This window comes from Bufo bufo, chromosome 1 (assembly GCF_905171765.1).
Source record: "Bufo bufo chromosome 1, aBufBuf1.1, whole genome shotgun sequence".
Taxonomy (NCBI): Eukaryota; Metazoa; Chordata; class Amphibia; order Anura; family Bufonidae; genus Bufo; species Bufo bufo.
In genome coordinates, this window is record NC_053389.1 from 397634014 (window position 1) to 397654035 (window position 20022).

Below are 20022 nucleotides of genomic sequence, written 5' to 3' on the forward strand. Positions count from 1 at the left end.
CTATATTGTGTGTTTTTTACGCAACGCAGGCCCCATAGAAGTGAATGGGGCTGCGTGAAAATCACAAGCATCCGCATGCAAGTGCGGATGCTGTGCGATTTTCACACATGGTTGCCCGATTTTTATTATTTTCCCTTATATCATGGTTATAAGGGAAAATAATAGCATTCATAATACAGAATGCAAAGTAAATTAGCGATGGAGGGGTTAAAAAAAATTATTAAACTCACCTCATCCACTTGTTCGCGCAGCCCGACTTCTCCTCTTTCTTCTTCTTGGAGAACCTGGGAGAAAAGGACCTTTGGTGATGTCCCTGCGCTCATCACATAGTCCATGACCATGGTGATGGACCATGTGATGAGCGCGGAGCCAAGTGGATGAGGTGAGTTAAATTATTATTTTATTAACCCTTCCATCGCAAATTTACTTTGCATTCTGTATTATGAATGCTATTATTTTCACTTATAACCATGTTATAAGGGAAAATAATAAAAATCTAAACACCGATCCCAAACCCGAACTTCTGTGAAGAAGTCTGGGTTCGGGTCTGGGTACCAAACATGCAGATTTTTCCTAACGCGCGTGCAAAACGCATTAAAATGCTTTGCACTCGCACAGAAAAATTTCACATTTTCCTGCGACGCACCCGCATCCTATCCGGCCCTCACATGCGACACCCGTGTGAAAGAGTCCTTAGCATTGGTAACGGTGAGATAAGACAATCCCTTTAAAATCATCAGAGGGGCTCTTGGTGCTCTCCCCATCCCTTCTCTCAGGGTTACCAAAATAAGCAGGAGGTTGTATATGGCAGATGTATGGAGAAGGAGCAGACAATCCAAGGAGGGCAGCTCTCATAGGCTGTAGATAGGGAGTAAACGCATACACCAGGCAGTTTTGTGGGGGGGGGGGGGGGGGGGATTCACATAGACTACAGATGTAGTAGAGTTAACACACACGCTTTGAGACGTGTTATCTAAACTAAATACGTTAAGCAAACACCTTCAATTGCTTTTCAATGGCTTTTGTTTCAAGATAACACGATGAGTTAAGAAATTTGAGTTAATAGTTTGTGTGTTAACCCTGCTAAATCTGTATGTACAACTGTAGAAAGAATGCAGGACACCCACAACAAACTCTTTAGGGGAGTGGCTGTCAGTACAAATGGGAGATCACACATGATGTAGAAAGAAAAATAATTACAGAAATGAAGTTGTTCTGATATGAGAGTTAGTGAAACAGTAATATCAGCATAGACTACTCCTGTTGATCAATTGTTAGGTCTTGGTCTTGTGATATCAAAATGTGAACAGCATGATGAGGAGGACTGTTTAAATACTAATTCTAATTGAACCAGCAAAATTCATGGATCAAACACCTGTTGTGAATTTTGCAGTTAAGCTTCTTGTTGGAGAACAACAAGTTGTGTAAAAAGTACTAAAACATTGAACAGTTGGGCATGTGCATTCAAAAGTTCAGAGGAGGTCACATTAAGTTCTCCTGTAAAGGTTAAAGTGCATTTTAGGTTCATCCTGAAATTTCACCCACAAACCAAATATCCCAAACGTTTTTGTGAGTGGTGTATGTGAAAAGCCCTTTTCCATGTCAAAGGTGTCTGTAGAATTTAACCTCTTAAGGACACATGACGTACCGGTACGTCATGATGTCCTGGTACTTAAGGACACATGACGTACCTGTACGTCATGTGTTGTTCCGATCGACCCCCCCATGTCGGCGATCGCAACAAACCGCAGGTCAATTCAGACCTGCGGTTTGATGCGCTTTTTGCAGTTTCTGATCCCCGCGGTTCCTGACCGCGAGGATCAGAAACTTTATAATGTCCAAATTATATCTGTATCCCCCCCCCCCCTCCTGCACCCCTGAGTGATTTTGGCCCCGTGGGAGGTGCAGGGGGAGGGTTGCGGGCGGTGGGGGCGGTGCGGCAGGCGGGATCGCGATCCCCCGCCCGCCTCCCCTTGTATAATCGTTGGCTTCTAGTGGGTATACCAGGGTGCCAGCACATTGCTGGCACCCTGGTATAAACGGCTGACATCTGCGATGCAATGTCAGCCGTTTAACCCTTTCCATACAGCGGTCCGTACGGACCGCTGTATGGAAAAAAGTTAACAGTAAGAGGGAGCTCCCTCCCTCTCCCATCGGGGGGCTGCAGTGCCTTTGCAGCCCCCCGATGGAGAGGGAGAGAGCCCCCAGAGAGCCCCTCCTTACCCTTCCCCGTCTGCGAAGTTCTGAGCAGACGGGGAAGGTTCACATGGCAACAGGACGCCTGCTCAGGCGTGCTGCTGTCCATGGTGCTGAACAGATCTGTGCTAAAAGCATAGATCTGTTCAGTGTAAGTAAAATACAGTACAGAACAATATATATTGTACTGTACTGTATTATACAGACATCAGACCCACTGGATCTTCAAGAACCAAGTGGGTCTGGGTAAAAAAAAAGTTAAAAAAAGTGAAAAAAAAAGTAAAAATCAAAAAACACATTTATCACTGATTAAAAATGAAAAAAATAAAATTCCCTACACATGTTTGGTATCGCCGCGTCCGTAACGACCTGATCTATAAAACGGTCATGTTACTTTACCCGAACGGTGAACGCCATAAAAATAAAAAATAAAAAACTATGATGAAATTGAAATTTTGCCCACCTTACTTCCCAAAAAAAGGTAATAAAAGTGATCAAAAAAGTCGCATGTACGCCAAAATTGTAACAATCAAGCCGTCATCTCATACCACAAAAATCATACCCTACCCAAGATAATCTCCCCAAAACTGAAAAAACTATGGCTCTTAGACTATGGAAACACTAAAACGTGATTTTTTTTGTTTCAAAAATGAAATCCTTGTGTAAAACTTACATAAATTAAAAAAAAGTATACATATTAGGTATCGCCGCGTCCGTATCGACCGGCTCTATAAAAATATCACATGATCTAACCCCTCAGATGACCACCGTAAAAAATTACAAATAAAAACGGTGTAAAAAAAGCAATTTTTTTGTCATCTTACGTCACAAAAAGTGTAATAGCAAGTGATCAAAAAGTCATATGCACCCCAAAATAGTGCCAATCAAACCGTCATCTCATCCCGCAAAAAATGAGACCCTACTTAAGATAATCGCCCAAAAACTGAAAAAACTATGGCTCTTAGACTATGGAGACACTAAAACATTTTTTGTTTTCAAAATGAAATCATTGTGTAAAACTTACATAAAAAAAAAAAAAACATACATATTAGGTATCGCTGCGTCCGTGACAACCTGCTCTATAAAATTACCACATGATCTAACCTGTCAGATGAATGTTGTAAATAACAAAAAAAACAAAACAGTGCCAAAAAAGCTATTTTTTGTTACCTTGCCTCACAAAAAGTGTAATATAGAGCAACCAAAAATCATATGTACCCTAAACTAGTACCAACAATACTGCCACCCTATCCCGTAGTTTCTACAATGGGGTCACTTTTTTGGAGTTTCTACTCTAGGGGTGCATCAGGGGGGCTTCAAATGGGACATGGTGTCAAAAAAAAACAGTCCAGCAAAATCTGCCTTCCAAAAACCGTATGGCATTCCTTTCCTTCTGCGCCCTGCCGTGTGCCCGTACAGCAGTTTACGACCACATATGGGGTGTTTCTGTAAACTACAGAATCAGGGCCATAAATAATGAGTTTTGTTTGGCTGTTAACCCTTGCTTTGTAACTGGAAAAAAAATATTAAAATGGAAAATCTGCCAAAAAAGTGAAATTTTGAAATTGTATCTCTATTTTCCATTAAATCTTGTGCAACACCTAAAGGGTTAAAAAAGTTTGTAAAATCAGTTTTGAATACCTTGAGGGGTGTAGTTTCTTAGATGGGGTCACTTTTATGGAGTTTCTACTCTAGGGGTGCATCAGGGGGGCTTCAAATGGGACATGGTGTAAATAAACCAGTCCAGCAAAATCTGTCTTCCAAAAACCAAACGGCGCACCTTTCAATCTACGCCCCGCTGTGTGGCCGTACAGTAGTTTACAGCCACATATTGGGTGTTTATGTAAACGGCAGAGTCAGGGCAATAAAGATACAGTCTTGTTTGGCTGTTAACCCTTGCTTTGTTAGTGGAAAAAATGGGTTAAAATGGAAAATAAGCAAAAAAATGAAATTCTCAAATTTCATCACCATTTGCCAATAACTCTTGTGCAACACCTAAAGGGTTAACGAAGTTTGTAAAATCAGTTTTGAATACCTTGAGGGGTGTAGTTTCTTAGATGGGGTCATTTTTGGGTGGTTTCTATTATGTAAGCCTCGCAAAGTGACTTGAGACCTGAACTGGTCCCTAAAAATTGAGTTTTTTGCTTCTAAACTTCTAAGGATTGTAACATCCCCAAAAAATAAAATATCATTCCCAAAACAATTCAAACATGAACTAGACATATGGGGAATGTAAAGTCATCACAATTTTTGGGGGTATTACTATGTATTACAGAAGTAGAGAAACTGAAACTTTGAAATTTGCAAATTTTTCCAAATTTTTGTTAAATTAGGTATTTTTTGGTGCAAAAAAAAAATTTTTTTTTTTACTTCATTTTACCAGTGTCATGAAGTACAATATGTGACGAAAAAAACAATCTCAGAACGGCCTGGATAAGTCAAAGCGTTTTAAAGTTATTAGCACTTAAAGGGACTCTGGTCAGATTTGCAAAAAATGGCCTGGTCCTAAGGTGTAAAAAGGCTGTGTCCTTAAGGGGTTAAAGGGATTCTGTCACCTCTTTTTACCCTATAGAGATGCGGACATGCATGGCTAGATCGCCACTAGCATGTCCGCAATATACCTGTCCCATATCTCTGAGTGGTTTTATTGAGTGTAAAAAATGATTTTATATGTATGTAAATGACCCTGGTAAGGAGCCCAAGGGGCTGCACTAACCGTTCTGGAGCCCATCCACGCCCCCCCTGTGAAGGAGCCCAGCATTGCCTGTATCCACAAATCTCCTTCTTGCTCACGAAGTCAGATCGCCGTAATCTCGCGATGCGCAGTGTCGGCATAGTGTTCCTTACCTGTGCTGGTATCAGCCTCAGGGAAGGAATCTGCTGATAGAGTCCCAATAAAATTATAGAATAATGTTCTAATAGGTAACTATTACTAAATAAACAGTATTTTATAGCATTCTGTAAGAAGTGATGTAAAGAAATTCAACAAAAAAAAAAAACCTTAGCATACGGTATTCTGCAAGCTCAGAGACTAAGTCTGTGTAATCTGTTTTGGTAGCTGGCTGTAATGGTGCAACAGCAGAGCTGGAAGCTACCTCTGTTCCTTGCCGTTTTGCAGAGAGGAAACACGCTTTATTAACCGATTGGGCCCCCCGCAATGCTTTTGCAGGATCTTGGTGGTATGGAACCCAATTAGACCCTGTCGCTATAGTACTGAGAGGTATAATGCACTACAATACAGAAGTAGTGGGGTATGTATTTTACAAGTGAGATTCTAAGTAAAAAAAAAAAATTATGCACTTGTTCAGTCCTTTTATTATTTGAAAAAAGAAAAATTGGTATTGTTGTGTCTGTAAGCCCTCATACAACTGCCTAAATGAAAAAATAGAGACCATTTGATCTGCACATGTGTGTGTATACAGAGAGCCTCCCACTTTCTACAAGTCCAGAAAATTCACACCACACATGGATAAAATAATAAAAATAAAAAAATACAGTGACTTCATGATTCAAAAGCAGTAAAACATAAAAAAATTCCACATGCATGTGGTATTTTTATAATTGTATCAACTCATAAAATAAAGTTATCATAAAATGGAATAGAAAACGAAAAGTGTCATATGTACCCCAAAATGTTACCAATAGAAGCTACAATCTTACTGCTCCTAGGATATGAAGAATGCAAGATAAATAAACACAAATATCTGGTGTAAAAGTAATAAAACGAAAAACAAATTATAGAAAATAAAAACATGCATCGCTTAGGACTTGAACCAAGGATATCTACATACAGGAAAGATCATTATACCACTGAGCTATAGAAAAGCTATGTATATCTATTACATATTACAGGTATCTGTATAATCATACATTAATATGTAGATTTGCTTTCTGATCAGATCAGTGTGGTGAAGATAAACTGTATGGAATATATGATATTGCTAATACATAGCTCTAGGACACATCTCTGCCTTCAGCATGTCTAGCCCTGTCAATCAAGGGGAGGGGGGACTTTGCATAGCCCAGGGGGTGTTACAGAGCAGTGCTCTGAGCAGAGCCCCACCTATGAGTGCTCGAATTGTTCATTTGCATATGAATAAAAACGCTGATTTCTCTGCAGCTGTTTAGCACACAGACAAAAGAACGGTATTGTTTTAATCAGCATGATGAGCCCTACCAGGCAGTATGTCTGTCACGATGGGGAGTGGGGGAAACCCCCCACCGTGCGGTGTCAGAGGGTAAAGGGGATCAGCCTGGACAAAAGGAGTAATATGGGAGCAGGTCACCTCCTACCGCGTCCCTAATCCTCTCCCTGACTCCTCACTGTATGAACGGACCCCGATGGTAGGACGACTCATACTCAGGATTCCTAGAAACCCTAAGTTGCCCTGGTAATCCCTCACTTAGGAGCAGGGGAGAGACAACCTGTTCATCCCAGTCATGGAGGAACAGGAGTCTCTATCTGAGGCCAGCCTGCAAGGAGAGGGGAACACATACAGCTATAAGGAGATGGCAGGTAGGTGAAACCAGTAACACACTTACCTGCCACAGACAAACTGACTGGAACCCGTGCACTAGTGCTGCTGTCCACACCAACATTAAAAGGACACAGCACACACCCCAAACCACACAGGAACCCAGGACATCCATAGCTGCAATAAACGTGAGACACCATAAAAACATCTTCTATCTTCTATGACCACAAGGGTGGCCCTCACTGGAGAGATGGCATATGAAGACCAGGAGGATAGCTCCAGCATACACCATGGCTGGAGTACCCCCCAGCTTCAGGCATCCAGCAGAGGCTAAATAGCCCAAGCAGCCACACCCACACACACATAAACCCAGTGTTAACAAAACACTAGGAAGGGAGTTAACCCTTCCAGCACCAGACAAGGGAAGGAAGCCACTAAAAAGGGAAGTGCACACACAAGCATAGGAAGCTACACGTTGCCGCAGGCAACAACATGCGTGGCAACCATGTCACGGCAATCACCCAGAAGGCCGAGACACTGCCACCGCATGCACACACAGCAACACGTTGCCGCGGGCAACCGCAAGTGTAGCAACAGCGTCACAGCGCACACCATAGGCCGTGACAATGTCTGGTTTAATAGGATTGATCCTGGTGACAGTTGCTTTAAGGGCCTAAAATATTCCAAGTATACAGAGATATCAAGCACTGTCCATTATTTGGTAATCTGTTGATAATTTTTGTGTTTGTGTTTTTCTTCCACTTAGTTTGTGCCTAACATCTATTTTGTGTTAGTTAAATGTGAAGGTATCCTGTTAGTGGAGAGTGGATGGTTTTTGTGAAGGTTGCATCACAAAGTTATCTATATTGATTTACTTGATATCAACGATGCAACACTCTTTCTCTTCAGAATATAACTTGTCAAAGTTTAGATTTATTATCCTCCTTCTTTCCCAGAATCCCTGAACAGAAGCAGAGTCCTGTAAAATATGCTTTCCTCACTTTACCTCTATTTATCTTCCATTAGGAAGATCTAGAACATTCCCTGCTGGGATCATGTGCTGAAAATACATATAGATGTACATTTAGAACACATTTCTATCAAGTCCTACATTTCTTTTTCAGCATATCGAAAGTTTAAATCTACCTGCACACAATGCTGATTATGCATGTTTTTTTCTGTGAGGGATCTCGTGCAGAAAACTGCAACATGCTACAGTACCAGCAAAGTATGAACACAAATGAGGAAAAATTTCTGCTCTTACCTGTGCCTCACTTAATGGCGGTACGGACAATAAACCTGGATTACGCAAGAGCAAAGTCCAAAAAAGTGAAAAATAAGTAACCAGACCTGTACATCTGTGTCTTCCATTGAATAACAATGCACGCAGCGTTGGAAACTGGGGCATGTGCAGTGCTGTGCACAGGTTTATTCTTCACAATGTCTGGTCACAATTCCCTCCATTATTGACCATGTTGGGACTGGAGCAATATGCAGAGAGTTTAGAAGAATGTAATAAACAATCTATATCTCATAGTTGGTACTCACCCACATTGATCCCCAACTGCTGACAATTGACACTGCTCCAGTTTCCACTTGACATGCCAGAAGATGCCTGCTCAGCCAGTTAAATTAAAAATGTATATTATCATGAAATTAAACCAAAAAATCAATTCCATGGTGAAGAAGCTGTATTTGAACTACAGTCGTGGCCAAAAGTTTTGAGAATTACATAAATTTTGGAAATTGGAAAAGTTGCTGCTTAAGTTTTTATAATGGCAATTTGCATATACTCCAGAATGTTATGAAGAGTGATCAGATGAATTGCATAGTCCTTCTTTGCCATGAAAATTAACTTAATCCCAAAAAAAACTTTCCACTGCATTTCATTGCTGTCATTAAAGGACGATTTCAGTAATCGTCTTGTTAACTCAGGTGAGAATGTTGACGAGCACAAGGCTGGAGATCATTGTCAGGCTGATTGGGTTAAAATGGCATACTTGACATGTTAAAAGGAGGGTGATGCTTGAAATCATTGTTCTTCCATTGTTAACCATGGTGACCTGCAAAGAAATGCGTGCAGCCATCATTGCATTGCATGAAAATGGCTTCACAGGCAAGGATATTGTGGCTACTAAGATTGCACCTCAATCAACAATTTATAGGATCATCAAGAACTTCAAGGAAAGAGGTTCAATTCTTGTTAAGAAGGCTTCACGGCGTCCAAGAAAGTCCAGCAAGCGCCAGGATTGTCTCCTAAAGAGGATTCAGCTGCGGGATCGGAGTGCCACCAGTGCAGAGCTTGCTCAGGAATGGCAGCAGGCAGGTGTGAGCGCATCTGCATGCACAGTGAGGCGAAGACTTTTGGAAGATGACCTGGTGTCAAGAAGGGCAGCAAAGAAGCCACATCTCTCCAAAAAAACATCAGGGACAGATTGATCTTCTGCAGAAAGTATGGAGAATGGACTGCTGAGGACTGGGGCAAAGTCATATTCTCCGATGAAGCCTCTTTCCGATTGTTTGGGGCATCTGGAAAAAGGCTTGTCCGGAGAAGAAAAGGTGAGCGCTACCATCAGTCCTGTGTCATGCCAACAGTAAAGCATCCTGAGACCATTCATGTGTGGGGTTGCTTCTCATCCCAGGGAGTGGGCTCACTCACAATTTTGCCCAAAAATGCAGCCATGAATAAAGAATGCTACCAAAACACCCTCCAACAGCAACTTCTTCCAACAATCCAACAACAGTTTGGTGAAGAACAATGCATTTTCCAGCACGATGGAGCACCGTGCCATAAGGCAAAAGTGATAACTAAGTGGCTCGGGGACCAAAACGTTAACATTTTGGGTCCATGGCCTAGAAACTCCCCAGATCTTAATCCCATTGAGAACTTGTGGTCAATCCTCAAGAGGCGGGTGGACAAATCATCTTGCTATCAGTCAGGAATTGGCCCAGAAGTTGATTGAGAGCATGCCCAGTCGAATTGCAGAGGTCCTGAAAAAGAAGGGCTAACACTGCAAATACTGACTCTTTCCATAAATGTCATGTAATTGTCGATAAAAGCCTTTGCAACGTATGAAGTGCGTGTAATTATATTTCACTACATCACAGAAACAACTGAAACAAAGATCTAAAAGCAGTTTAGCAGCAAACTTTGTGAAAACTAATATTTGTGTCATTCTCAAAACTTTTGGCCACGACTGTATACTTCTATTTCCCTTCTGCTTAGGGAAGTTAGTCTGGGACATAGACATTATTATGGACACATAAAATTAAAAAAAACTTTAGATTTTGAATAATTTCGTGTACTGGAAGACATATCTGTATGTAGACTCGACCATGAGGTGTAAAGTTGCTGATTCATTGTGTATTTTCACAGCTTTGATTCCTTGGTGCCACTGTGATAATCAAGACTTAAGCATATTGCTTTAGGTGCTTATGAGATCGCCAAGCAGAAGCCATGTGGATTATCATGCACAAAGTACACTGGGTCTGTGCTGATTGAATCTGCAGATTGTCAGCGGTATACACAATGACCGAGCTATCCAATATCAGCTGACCTATATCTCAATCACAGTTAAAAGCTGAAGTGCCTCAGTCATCAGAGATGTGCATATTTTGCTGTAATTAAATTGATTATCATTGCTCTCAAATTAAATTAACATCTGACTTGTGCATAGATCTGTTTATAGTGAAATTTAGATTTTTGGTGGTTCAGTGAGTTAATTAATTGTCCAGCCATTTTTAATGGAGTGGCATATTTTTTTTTTTATTGCATCGTGTTATGTGATTTTAAAGTGATGTTCTGGTAGTTTTTTATTGATTGCTTATCCTGCAACACCCCCACCCCTGCCATTTAGATATTGATGGCCTATACTGAAGCTAGGCCATCAATATAAACGGACCAGAAAAAACTTTTCAGCTGTTTAAGAATATCTTATATAAAACATGTTTGAGGGGATTACAGAACAGTAATGGGTAAAAGACTTTGGACTTGATAAATAGTGAGTTACCTAAATACAGTTGTCATATATTTAAGTATATTGTGTCCTCTATTACGGCTCTGTTACTTTTGCTTAAATGGTAGCTAGACCATGGATTTAAACATTTCATCAGTGTATATAGCATAGCTTATACTATGATCTCCTGTAATTATATTGTGCTAATTGTAACCTAGAGGTAGTCCCTGCAGCTTCTTTGAGATCATTTAGGTGAGGCACTGGTCAGGTTAGCTCTTTCCCCCAGCGACAAGGGGGGGGGGGGGAGGCTTGGTTGGGGAACCACGATGTAAACGGGCCTCCCTAGCATCACGGGTGAGCCTAGTGGAGCTTGTTCCCATCGCGGCTTGCTATTGGCTACTTTCACCCCCCAATGCGGGATGTTTTCATCCGCACGACGGGAAGATGCACTGGCGGCCGTGCCCACATCAGAAGCGACGCGGCTGCCGGGGAGCGATGTGAGTAGAATCTTTGTGAGGTGCCTGGGCATTATAGATCTTAGATGACCCCTTTAAGGTCTTCTTAGTGCATATACGGTACTTCTGTGCTAACAATGGAGCAGATAGAGGGCTGCTGATTTGTCGTTTACTGCACAGAATAATGCAGCTGATATATTCAGTTGCAAGAAAAAGTATGTGAACCCTTTGGAATGATATGGATTTCTGCACAAATTGGTCATAAAATGTAATCTGATCTTCATCTAAGTCACAACAATAGACAATCACAGTCTGCTTAAACTAATAACACACACAGAATTAAATGTTACCATGTTTTTAATGAACACACCATGTAAACACTCACAGTGCAGTTGGAAAAAGTATGTGAACCCCTAGACTAATGACATCTCCAAGAGCTAATTGGAGTGAGGTGTCAGCCAACTGGAGTCTAATCAATGAGATGAGATTGGAGGTTTTGGTTACAGCTGCCCTGCCCTATAAAAAACACACACCAGTTCTGGGTTTGCTTTTCACAAGAAGCATTGCCTGATTTGAATGATGCCTCGCACAAAAGAGCTCTCAGAAGACCTACGATTAAGAATTGTTGACTTGCATAAAGCTGGAAAAGGCTATAAAAGTACCCTTGCTGTTCATCAGTCCACGGTAAGACAAATTGTCTATAAATGGAAAATGTTCAGCACTGCTGCTACTCTAGGAGTGGCTGTCCTGTAAAGATGACTGCAAGAGCACAGCGCAGACTGCTCAATGAGGTGAAGAAGAATCCTAGAGTGTCAGCTAAAGACTTACAAAAGTCTCTGGCATATGCTAACATCCCTGTTAGCGAATCTACGATACGTAAAACACTAAACAAGAATGGATTTCATGGGAGGATACCACAGAGGAAGCCACTGCTGTCCAAAAAAAACATTGCTGCACGTTTACAGTTTGCACAAGAGCACCTGGATGTTCCACAGCAGTACTGGCAAAATATTCTGTGGACAGATGAAACCAAAGTTGAGTTGTTTGGAAGAAACACACAACACTATGTGTGGAGAAATAGAGGCACAGCACGCCAACATCAAAACCTCATCCCAACTGTATGGTGGTGGGGGCATCATGGCTTTGGGCTGCTTTGCTGCGTCAGGGCCTGGACGGATTGCTATCATCGAAGGAAAAATGAATTCCCAAGTTTATCAAGACATTTTGCAGGAGAACTTAAGGCCACCTTTCCACCAGCTGAAGCTCAACAGAAGATGGTTGTTGCAACAGGACAACAACCCAAAGCATAGAAGTAAATCAACAACAGAATAGCTTAAACAGAAGAAAATACGCCTTCTGGAGTGGCCCAGAGTCCTGACCTCAACCCTATTGAGATGCTGTGGAATGACCTCAAGAAAGCGATTCACACCAGACATCCCAAGAATATTGCTGAACTGAAACAGTTCTGTAAAGAGGATGGTCAAGAATTACTCCTGACCGTTGTGCACGTCTGAAATGCAACTACAGGAAACATTTGGTTGAAGTTATTGCTGCCAAAGGAGGTACAACCAGTTATTAAATTAAAGGGTTCACATACTTTTTCCACCTGCACTGTGAATGTTTACATGGTGTGTTCAATAAAAACATGGTAACATTTCATTCTTTGTGTGTTATTAGTTTAAGCAGACTGTGATTGTCTATTGTTGTGACTTAAAATGTGATCTGATCTTCATCTATGACCAATATGTGCAGAAATCCATATCATTCCAAAGTGTTCACATACTTTTTCTTGCAACTGTATGTAGTATTTGTCATCTGTTTACCTTTCTCCTTAGAAATATATTTTCCCGCCAACAAATTGCATAACCTTTTTTTGTTGATTCCCTAGATGTAGAGATTATTTTCCTTACACAAAAGTATGTCATAAAAACAGACAGATTTACTTTTACCTAATATGGCACTAATATTAAATAACTCAGAGGTTTTAAAAGCCAAAGGACTGCACTTTTTTGGAATACACACAAGGGAACATTTTTGTGAACATTGCTAAGACAATTATAGATTCAGACGGCAGCTGTAAGCGGGTGCTTGAACGGTTTTCCCCGAGTTCCTAATTAAAACTTAAAGGGTTTGTCCAGGTTTTACTGTTTGGGTGTAGCTACGTGCCAGAAGTCAGCACCAGAACTACACAGCACCATGAGCCTTGTAGTGGAGGGAGCTTGTAACTTTGAGTATAGGCCATCATTTATTAAAGACTTGACAACCCCTTCCTGACGGGTGCCCACTGTTTTAAACAGCAGGCACAGGGGACTAATGTCCATGAACGGCGGTAATACGATAATTTAACCCTTCAGATGTCATAGTCAAACGTGCAAAAACCTAGAAGCGAGCTTCCAGGTGTGCTCCGGCCTTCCCTTTTCGCAGATTGTTGTGGCCAAAAGTAGTGTGCAGCAGCTTCTGTCCTCCTAAATGAACAGAAGCTGCTGCACATTAGTTCCTATGGAGCCCCTGATTGTGGGGTCATATATTAAGACCGTCATTTTAGACGTAACCCTGAACTGGTGCTTGATGTGCCTGTTATTCGCCAGCCTCTACATAACTTAGGCGCGTCCACCGCCAGCCTAAATCTACACTGACTCCTGTGCTGGCGTGGATTTAGATAATTTTCTACGCTTAAAACAGTCGTAGAAAATGATAAATGAGATGGCCTGCCACTCCCCCTTCCTTGTCCACACAATGCATCCTTTTTTAGAACTGGCGTACGTTGCATTAATGGGGAAGAAGTCGCAGATTCGGCCGCAATTCCCCTTTGCCATTGAATCTGCAACAGATATACAACAAAAATTGGTATATATCTATTCATAAATGACCCCCATAGTGTATTTCTCATACACTCCAATGCTACTGCATTGGAGAAGCAATATAATTATTGTTTGTTATAGTGTAGAAAGGAAATGTTTTTAAAAGTTAAACACAATGTAAACAATATGTGAACAATAAAAAAAAAGGACAGATGGCCACGGAAAAAATGAGTCCTCACACAGCTCTCTACACATAACTACTAAAAAGTTATAGGGTCAGAATATTGTGATGACGAAAAGGCTTTTGACAGGATTAGTTGGGACTTCCTGCGCCTTACCTTGATCAAATTTGGAATGCCAACATCTTTTATAGAAGCGGTCTTCTCCATGTATTCCAATGCTTCGGCATCGGTGCTGGTGAACGAAACTACCTCCCCTTCCTTTTCCATTAGAAATGGCACACGCCAGGGATGCCCACTGTCTCCCCTAGTCTTCGTTTTAACTATGGAACCACTCCTACAATCCTTCCGCCAAAACTACAAAATAAAGGCATTAAACTTGGTAGCCATGAACATAAGGTCGCAGCATTTGCGGATGACCTTCTTCTCCTTACCTCCAACCCAAAAACATCCCTCCCACTAATATACGAGACTTTAGAAAAAATTAGTCCCCTTTCTAACATTAAAATTAATATGAAAAAATCACATATTCTGAGCATAGGCCTAAATACCCGTACTAAAATTGATCTAGCAGCCCAATCTCCGTTTAACTGGGACACCCCTTACATAACTTATCTAGGAGTAAAAATTAGCACTGATATTTCCAAATTATTCCAACTAAATTTTGCCCCACTGCTACAAAATATGCACGAACAATTAAGGAACCTTCACCTTCATACACTATCCTGGTTTGGCCGAAAAAATATATTTACTTCACTAGTCCTCCCTAAGCTAAATTACTTACAACAAGTCCTCCCCCTCCCTATTCCCAAAACCTTCTTTCAATCCTTTGACAAGGAAATTCGATCCTTTATATGGAGTCACAACTTGTAGGATGACAGGCCGAACTGGATGGACAAATGTCTTTTTTCGGCCTTATGTACTATGTTACTATGTTACAAGAAAGCCCGTATACGTCTTTCTGTACTTCAGAAACCCAAAACCTTCGGTGGCATCAATCTCCCGAATCCCTCTCTATATAACCTAGCTACCCTATTAGCCAGGTCTGTTGATTGGTTCAGGAACCCTACATAAAAATCCTGGCCTGGTATGGAGGCTGCCATAGCTAAAGTCTCTTTTAGAACTCTATTAATCCACTCTCAGCAAAACCATACTACATTCAAAAACACGAGCCCAAATATAACTGCCACTATAGAGGCATGGAATACATTCCAAAAATCCGATAATGGAATCCCACTTCCCTCCCCACTTATACAAATAAAAGACTTAATAGACCTAGCTCCATTAGAGCTGAAACAAAGTCTCCCTACTTATATTCGCAACTCTGAAACTCTGATTCTTTCCCTCTTTGGAGAGAATGGTGGCATGATCCATAAAGATCAATTTGCCTCCCTTTTCCCCGAAACTAAGATATTTCCTTCCCTCTACTCATTTATACAAACTAGCATAACAAATTTTGTCCCCTACCATGCACTTCTAAGACCCCTTACCTAGTTTGAAAGCCTCATTAATACTAAACACCCCCCCAAGAAATTAATCTCTCAGTTATATAGAAGATTGAGTCTCCCTATATGCCCTCCTAAGCTGGCATTCATTGGTGCCTGGGAGAAAGACCTAGATATTACACTCTCTGAGGAGGACCAACTGAAACTCTTTAGAGAGCCTCATTACTCTTCTCGATGTGTCGGGATACAGGAAAATGGTTACAAAGTACTCACCAGATGGTACAAAACGCCTGACATCACATGTAGATATAGCAGTTCTGGTTCTGACGCGTGCTGGAAGTGTGGAGAGGAGGGTGGCAAATTTCTACATATCTGGTGGTCCTGCTCACCTTTATATAAATGGTGGTCCGAGATCTTTAAGCAATGTAATACAATCTGCAAGTCCAGGATTATACTTTCTCCTCAACTTGCTCTCTTAGGCCCCCCCCCCCCCCCCCACACACATCCACTGGTGTCACTCCACTGTTTAAGAAACTGTTATCAGCAGCACGCCTCTTAATCCCTAGATTTTGGCTTCATCAGATCTTCCACCTATTGAATACTGGGTTAATAAAGTGGATTCCATATTTAGGTTTGAAGAGCTGTCAGCATGGGAAAACCGATCCCATGACAAATTCACTGCCCTTTGGAAACCCTGGATCGTCTATAGGCATTTCAACGAGGTCCATTAATGGATACAGGAAATACTGTCTCTCTTTTACCCGCACTCTGTTATTTTTGCTTCAAATATGCAATATGTCTGGAAATGAGATCTACTATGTTAACTTTGTTGATTCTGTTAACTTGGTTATTTTATTGATAGCTAAGCGGTACACTGGCAATGTATATGGCTGTATATTTCCACTACTGCCCATTGAAATGGAACTAATTGTACTGCTGATTTACGTTTTCAATAAAGCTTTGAAAAAAATATATATATATAAAAAAAAAAGAATATTGTGATGAAAAGAAAAAGATTTTTTTTTTTCAAGGATTTTTTCCCTGTATTAAAATGCAAAAAAAATAATTATATACATATGTGGTATCTCCATAATCGTACTGACCTGTAGAATGAAAGCAACAGGACAGTTTTTCCATAGAGGGAAGGCCATGAAAACAAAACCCATAAAACTATTGCGGAATTGTGGTTTTTTTTCAATTTCACCCAATTAGAAAGTGCACTTTGTCCCACAAAAAACAAGCCCTCATACAGCTATGTGAATGAAAAAATAAAAAAGTTATGGCCCTGGAAAGGCAGGGAGTGGAAAACAAAAAAGCAAAAATGAAAACTCTCCGAGGCTGAAAGGGTTAATGTAATATACATTAGGTAGAATTTACTCATCCAGACTATATTGACACTAGGGGGATGGGATTTTTATTTCAGCATAAAAGAAGGGGCAAACACTACCAGTGATGGCTAACCTCCGGGACTCCAGCTGAGGTGAAACTCCCAGAATGCTCCATTCATTTCTATGGAGTTCTGAGAACAGCCAAGCAAGTGTGCACCTTGGGAGTCGTAGTCTTACCACAGCTGGAGTTCCGGAGGGTAGCCATCACAGCACTAGGCTATGTTTGTGAACGAACACATTGTGTAAAAGGCCCTAAAGACTAAACTGTAATAATTTATTTTATGTATATTTTCCTTTTGTTCCTGCACGTACCTGTGACACATGGTTTACATTGTCATCTGCATTAAAGGGAACTGAAACAATGTGTTTGTATAGAAAAGTAACTCTTTTCATGATTAGACCATTTTATGTAATGAAAATGTAAATAGTTTTCATTGTTAGTTGTGTGCTGGAGGATACTTTTTCTGCCATTTTGCCCCCTGTTTTATAACCAGTTGACCTCCTGAATCTTATTTTATTTATAGATGTTTTCCACAGTGCCAGAGATGCCACAGACAAACTCTCAGTTGCATTTGTCTCGTAAAAGGAGCACTGACTCAAAGCCGCCTTCCTGCAGTGAGAGACCCCTAACGCTTTTCCACACAGCACATTCTACAGAGAAAGGTGGGTGTGCCACAGCCCCCATGTAAAATATTGTGAATGTATATTTGTATCTGTAATATATTCTGTTATGGCAGTCCATGCCGATTGTAGGAGCGCCTCTGGTTTTGGTGGGCACAGCTGCCAGATAGCTCACCATTTTCCTACTCCCTTGTCAGTAGTCCATGCCCACCGGTGTCCTCATCTGTCTCCTTGGCGGGTAGGGTCATTGGAGCACATAACCCAGGGGTGCCTGTTACTCCTGTTGCTTTTTAAAGGGCCAGCTCATGCAGAAATCCTTTGCTCCCAGCATACATGTGCAGCGGAGGTCCAGAAACAATTGAATGGTGCCATTAGAAAGTGCAGCTTATCCTGCAAAAAAGAAGCCCTCAAACAGCTATGTGAACAGAAAATGTATTTGTGGCTCTTGGAAGCAGGGAGTGAAAAGTGAAAAGCAAAAACTGAAAATCTTCCGGTAATGAAATGGCTGAATCCTCTAAAGTAGAAACTGTCATTGTGATAGATGTAAAAACAAGAGCTCCAATGGAACCACAGAAACAAGCTAGGACACAATAGTGGGAATGAATATTCCACAACAAAATGTAAGAAGAAAAGAAACATAGTATAACATTGACCTCTTAGTGAAAACCAATATGCCTTTGTTCAGCCGTCATTAGCGAGCCTTAGACTAAGCCACCAGAAAAAGGCAGTGGCCTAGCCTAAGCGATGCACGGGTCTTCCGTACAGCAATGAGCAGGAGCTTGGTTGTCACATGACAGCAGGGCTCCTGCTCTAATGGCTCGAACCAGCAGAAGTGCGAATCCAGGCCGTTTAACCCCATAGATGCCGCGGTCAGTAGCGACTGTGGCATGTAAGCAGTTCAGAGGGAAGGAGCTCCCTCTGTTAGGAATCGTCACCCCTGAAAATTAGATTGTGAGGTGCTGATGTCCAAGCCTTGGCACATCTTTATGGTACTGCAACCCACACTATACAATTATTCAGCACAGTGAATGCAGTAAAAAAAAAAAAAAGCCAAATTGCTTTTTTTTTGCTTTTTCACCACAAAAAATGAATAAAAAGCGATCAAAAATTATGTATCCCAAAATGATACAAATGAAAAGTACAAGTTGTCTCGCAAAAATCAATCCTTCACACAGCTCCGTAAAAAAAAGATTAAAAAAGTTAGGATACCGCGATGCAAAAACATTTTTTTGGGTGTAAAATTAGTAAAACGTAAAAAAACTAACTATATTTACGTAACCATACTGAGCCACAGAATAAAGTTAGTGTTATTTACACAAAAAAATGGACTCCACGAAATTTACAATGTAAAAACTGAGTGACAGCATTGTTGTTTTTTCCAGTCCCTCCTCAGAAAGAGTTAATAAAAGTTAATCTGTAAGTTATGTGGACCCCAAAATGGTGCCATTAAAAAAAACTGGTCCTGCAAAAAAAGTCCTCATACAGCTACATTGACAGAAAAATATAAAGGTGTTGTAGCACTTAAAATGCAACAATTAAATTGCTTGGTCGCTAAGGCGTTAATGTTCTGTCAGTCAAACTAGTGAGACCCCAGTATCAGGCTTTTCTTCCACATATAAAAGTCCATACGTCCCTCAGAATCTGTTCAGGTATCTAGCATCCAGCCAGTCAGATGTCTCCTGTGGGGTCTGGAAAAGTCAGAGTTCTGTTGCCGTCTTGAATTCATAGCCTTGTTGGTTATAGATTGGAATATTTTATACCCAGATTTCTGAGATGGACACAGACTTGAACAAATTGCCTGCTGTAAAATCCAGATAGAGAGTCTGGAATTTTCATATTTGATTTCCCCTTTTCTTCTGAGCTACTGCAAGAACCGCATCCTGGTCCCTACAGGGAGTGCAGAATTATTAGGCAAGTTGTATTTTTGAGGATTAATTTTATTATTGAACAACAACCATGTTCTCAATGAACCCAATAAACTCATTAATATCAAAGCTGAATATTTTTGGAAGTAGTTTTTAGTTTGTTTTTAGTTTTAGCTATTTTAGGGGGATATCTGTGTGTGCAGGTGACTATTACTGTGCATAATTATTAGGCAACTTAACAAAAAATAAATATATACCCATTTCAATTATTTATTTTTACCAGTGAAACCAATATAACATCTCAACATTCACAAATATACATTTCTGACATTCAAAAACAAAACAAAAACAAATCAGTGACCAATATAGCCACCTTTCTTTGCAAGGACACTCAAAAGCCTGCCATCCATGGATTCTGTCAGTGTTTTGATCTGTTCACCATCAACATTGCGTGCGGCAGCAACCAAAGCCTCCCAGACACTGTTCAGAGAGGTGTAATGTTTTCCCTCCTTGTAAATCTCACATTTGATGATGGACCACAGGTTCTCAATGGGGTTCAGATCAGGTGAACTAGTAGGCCATGTCATTAGATTTTCTTCTTTTATACCCTTTCTTGCCAGCCACGCTGTGGAGTACTTGGA

The 20022-nt window shown here is 40.8% G+C and overlaps 1 protein-coding gene and 1 long non-coding RNA gene across 3 annotated transcripts in view; both read left to right on the forward strand.

The window, feature by feature from the left end:
- Positions 1–20022, forward strand: part of ARHGAP26 (Rho GTPase activating protein 26) — a 608947-nt gene that overhangs the window by 354266 nt on the left and 234659 nt on the right. For both annotated transcript variants that reach the window (XM_040406016.1, XM_040406026.1), the window contains exon 19: positions 17420–17558. In XM_040406016.1, the coding sequence (XP_040261950.1) occupies positions 17420–17558 (139 nt within the window). The remainder of the gene's footprint in view (positions 1–17419; positions 17559–20022) is intronic.
- LOC120977876 lies at positions 1403–16571 on the forward strand. The gene is made up of 4 exons (XR_005773989.1): positions 1403–1582; positions 6101–6104; positions 13615–13617; positions 16539–16571. It is a non-coding gene; the product is annotated as an uncharacterized LOC120977876 (long non-coding RNA).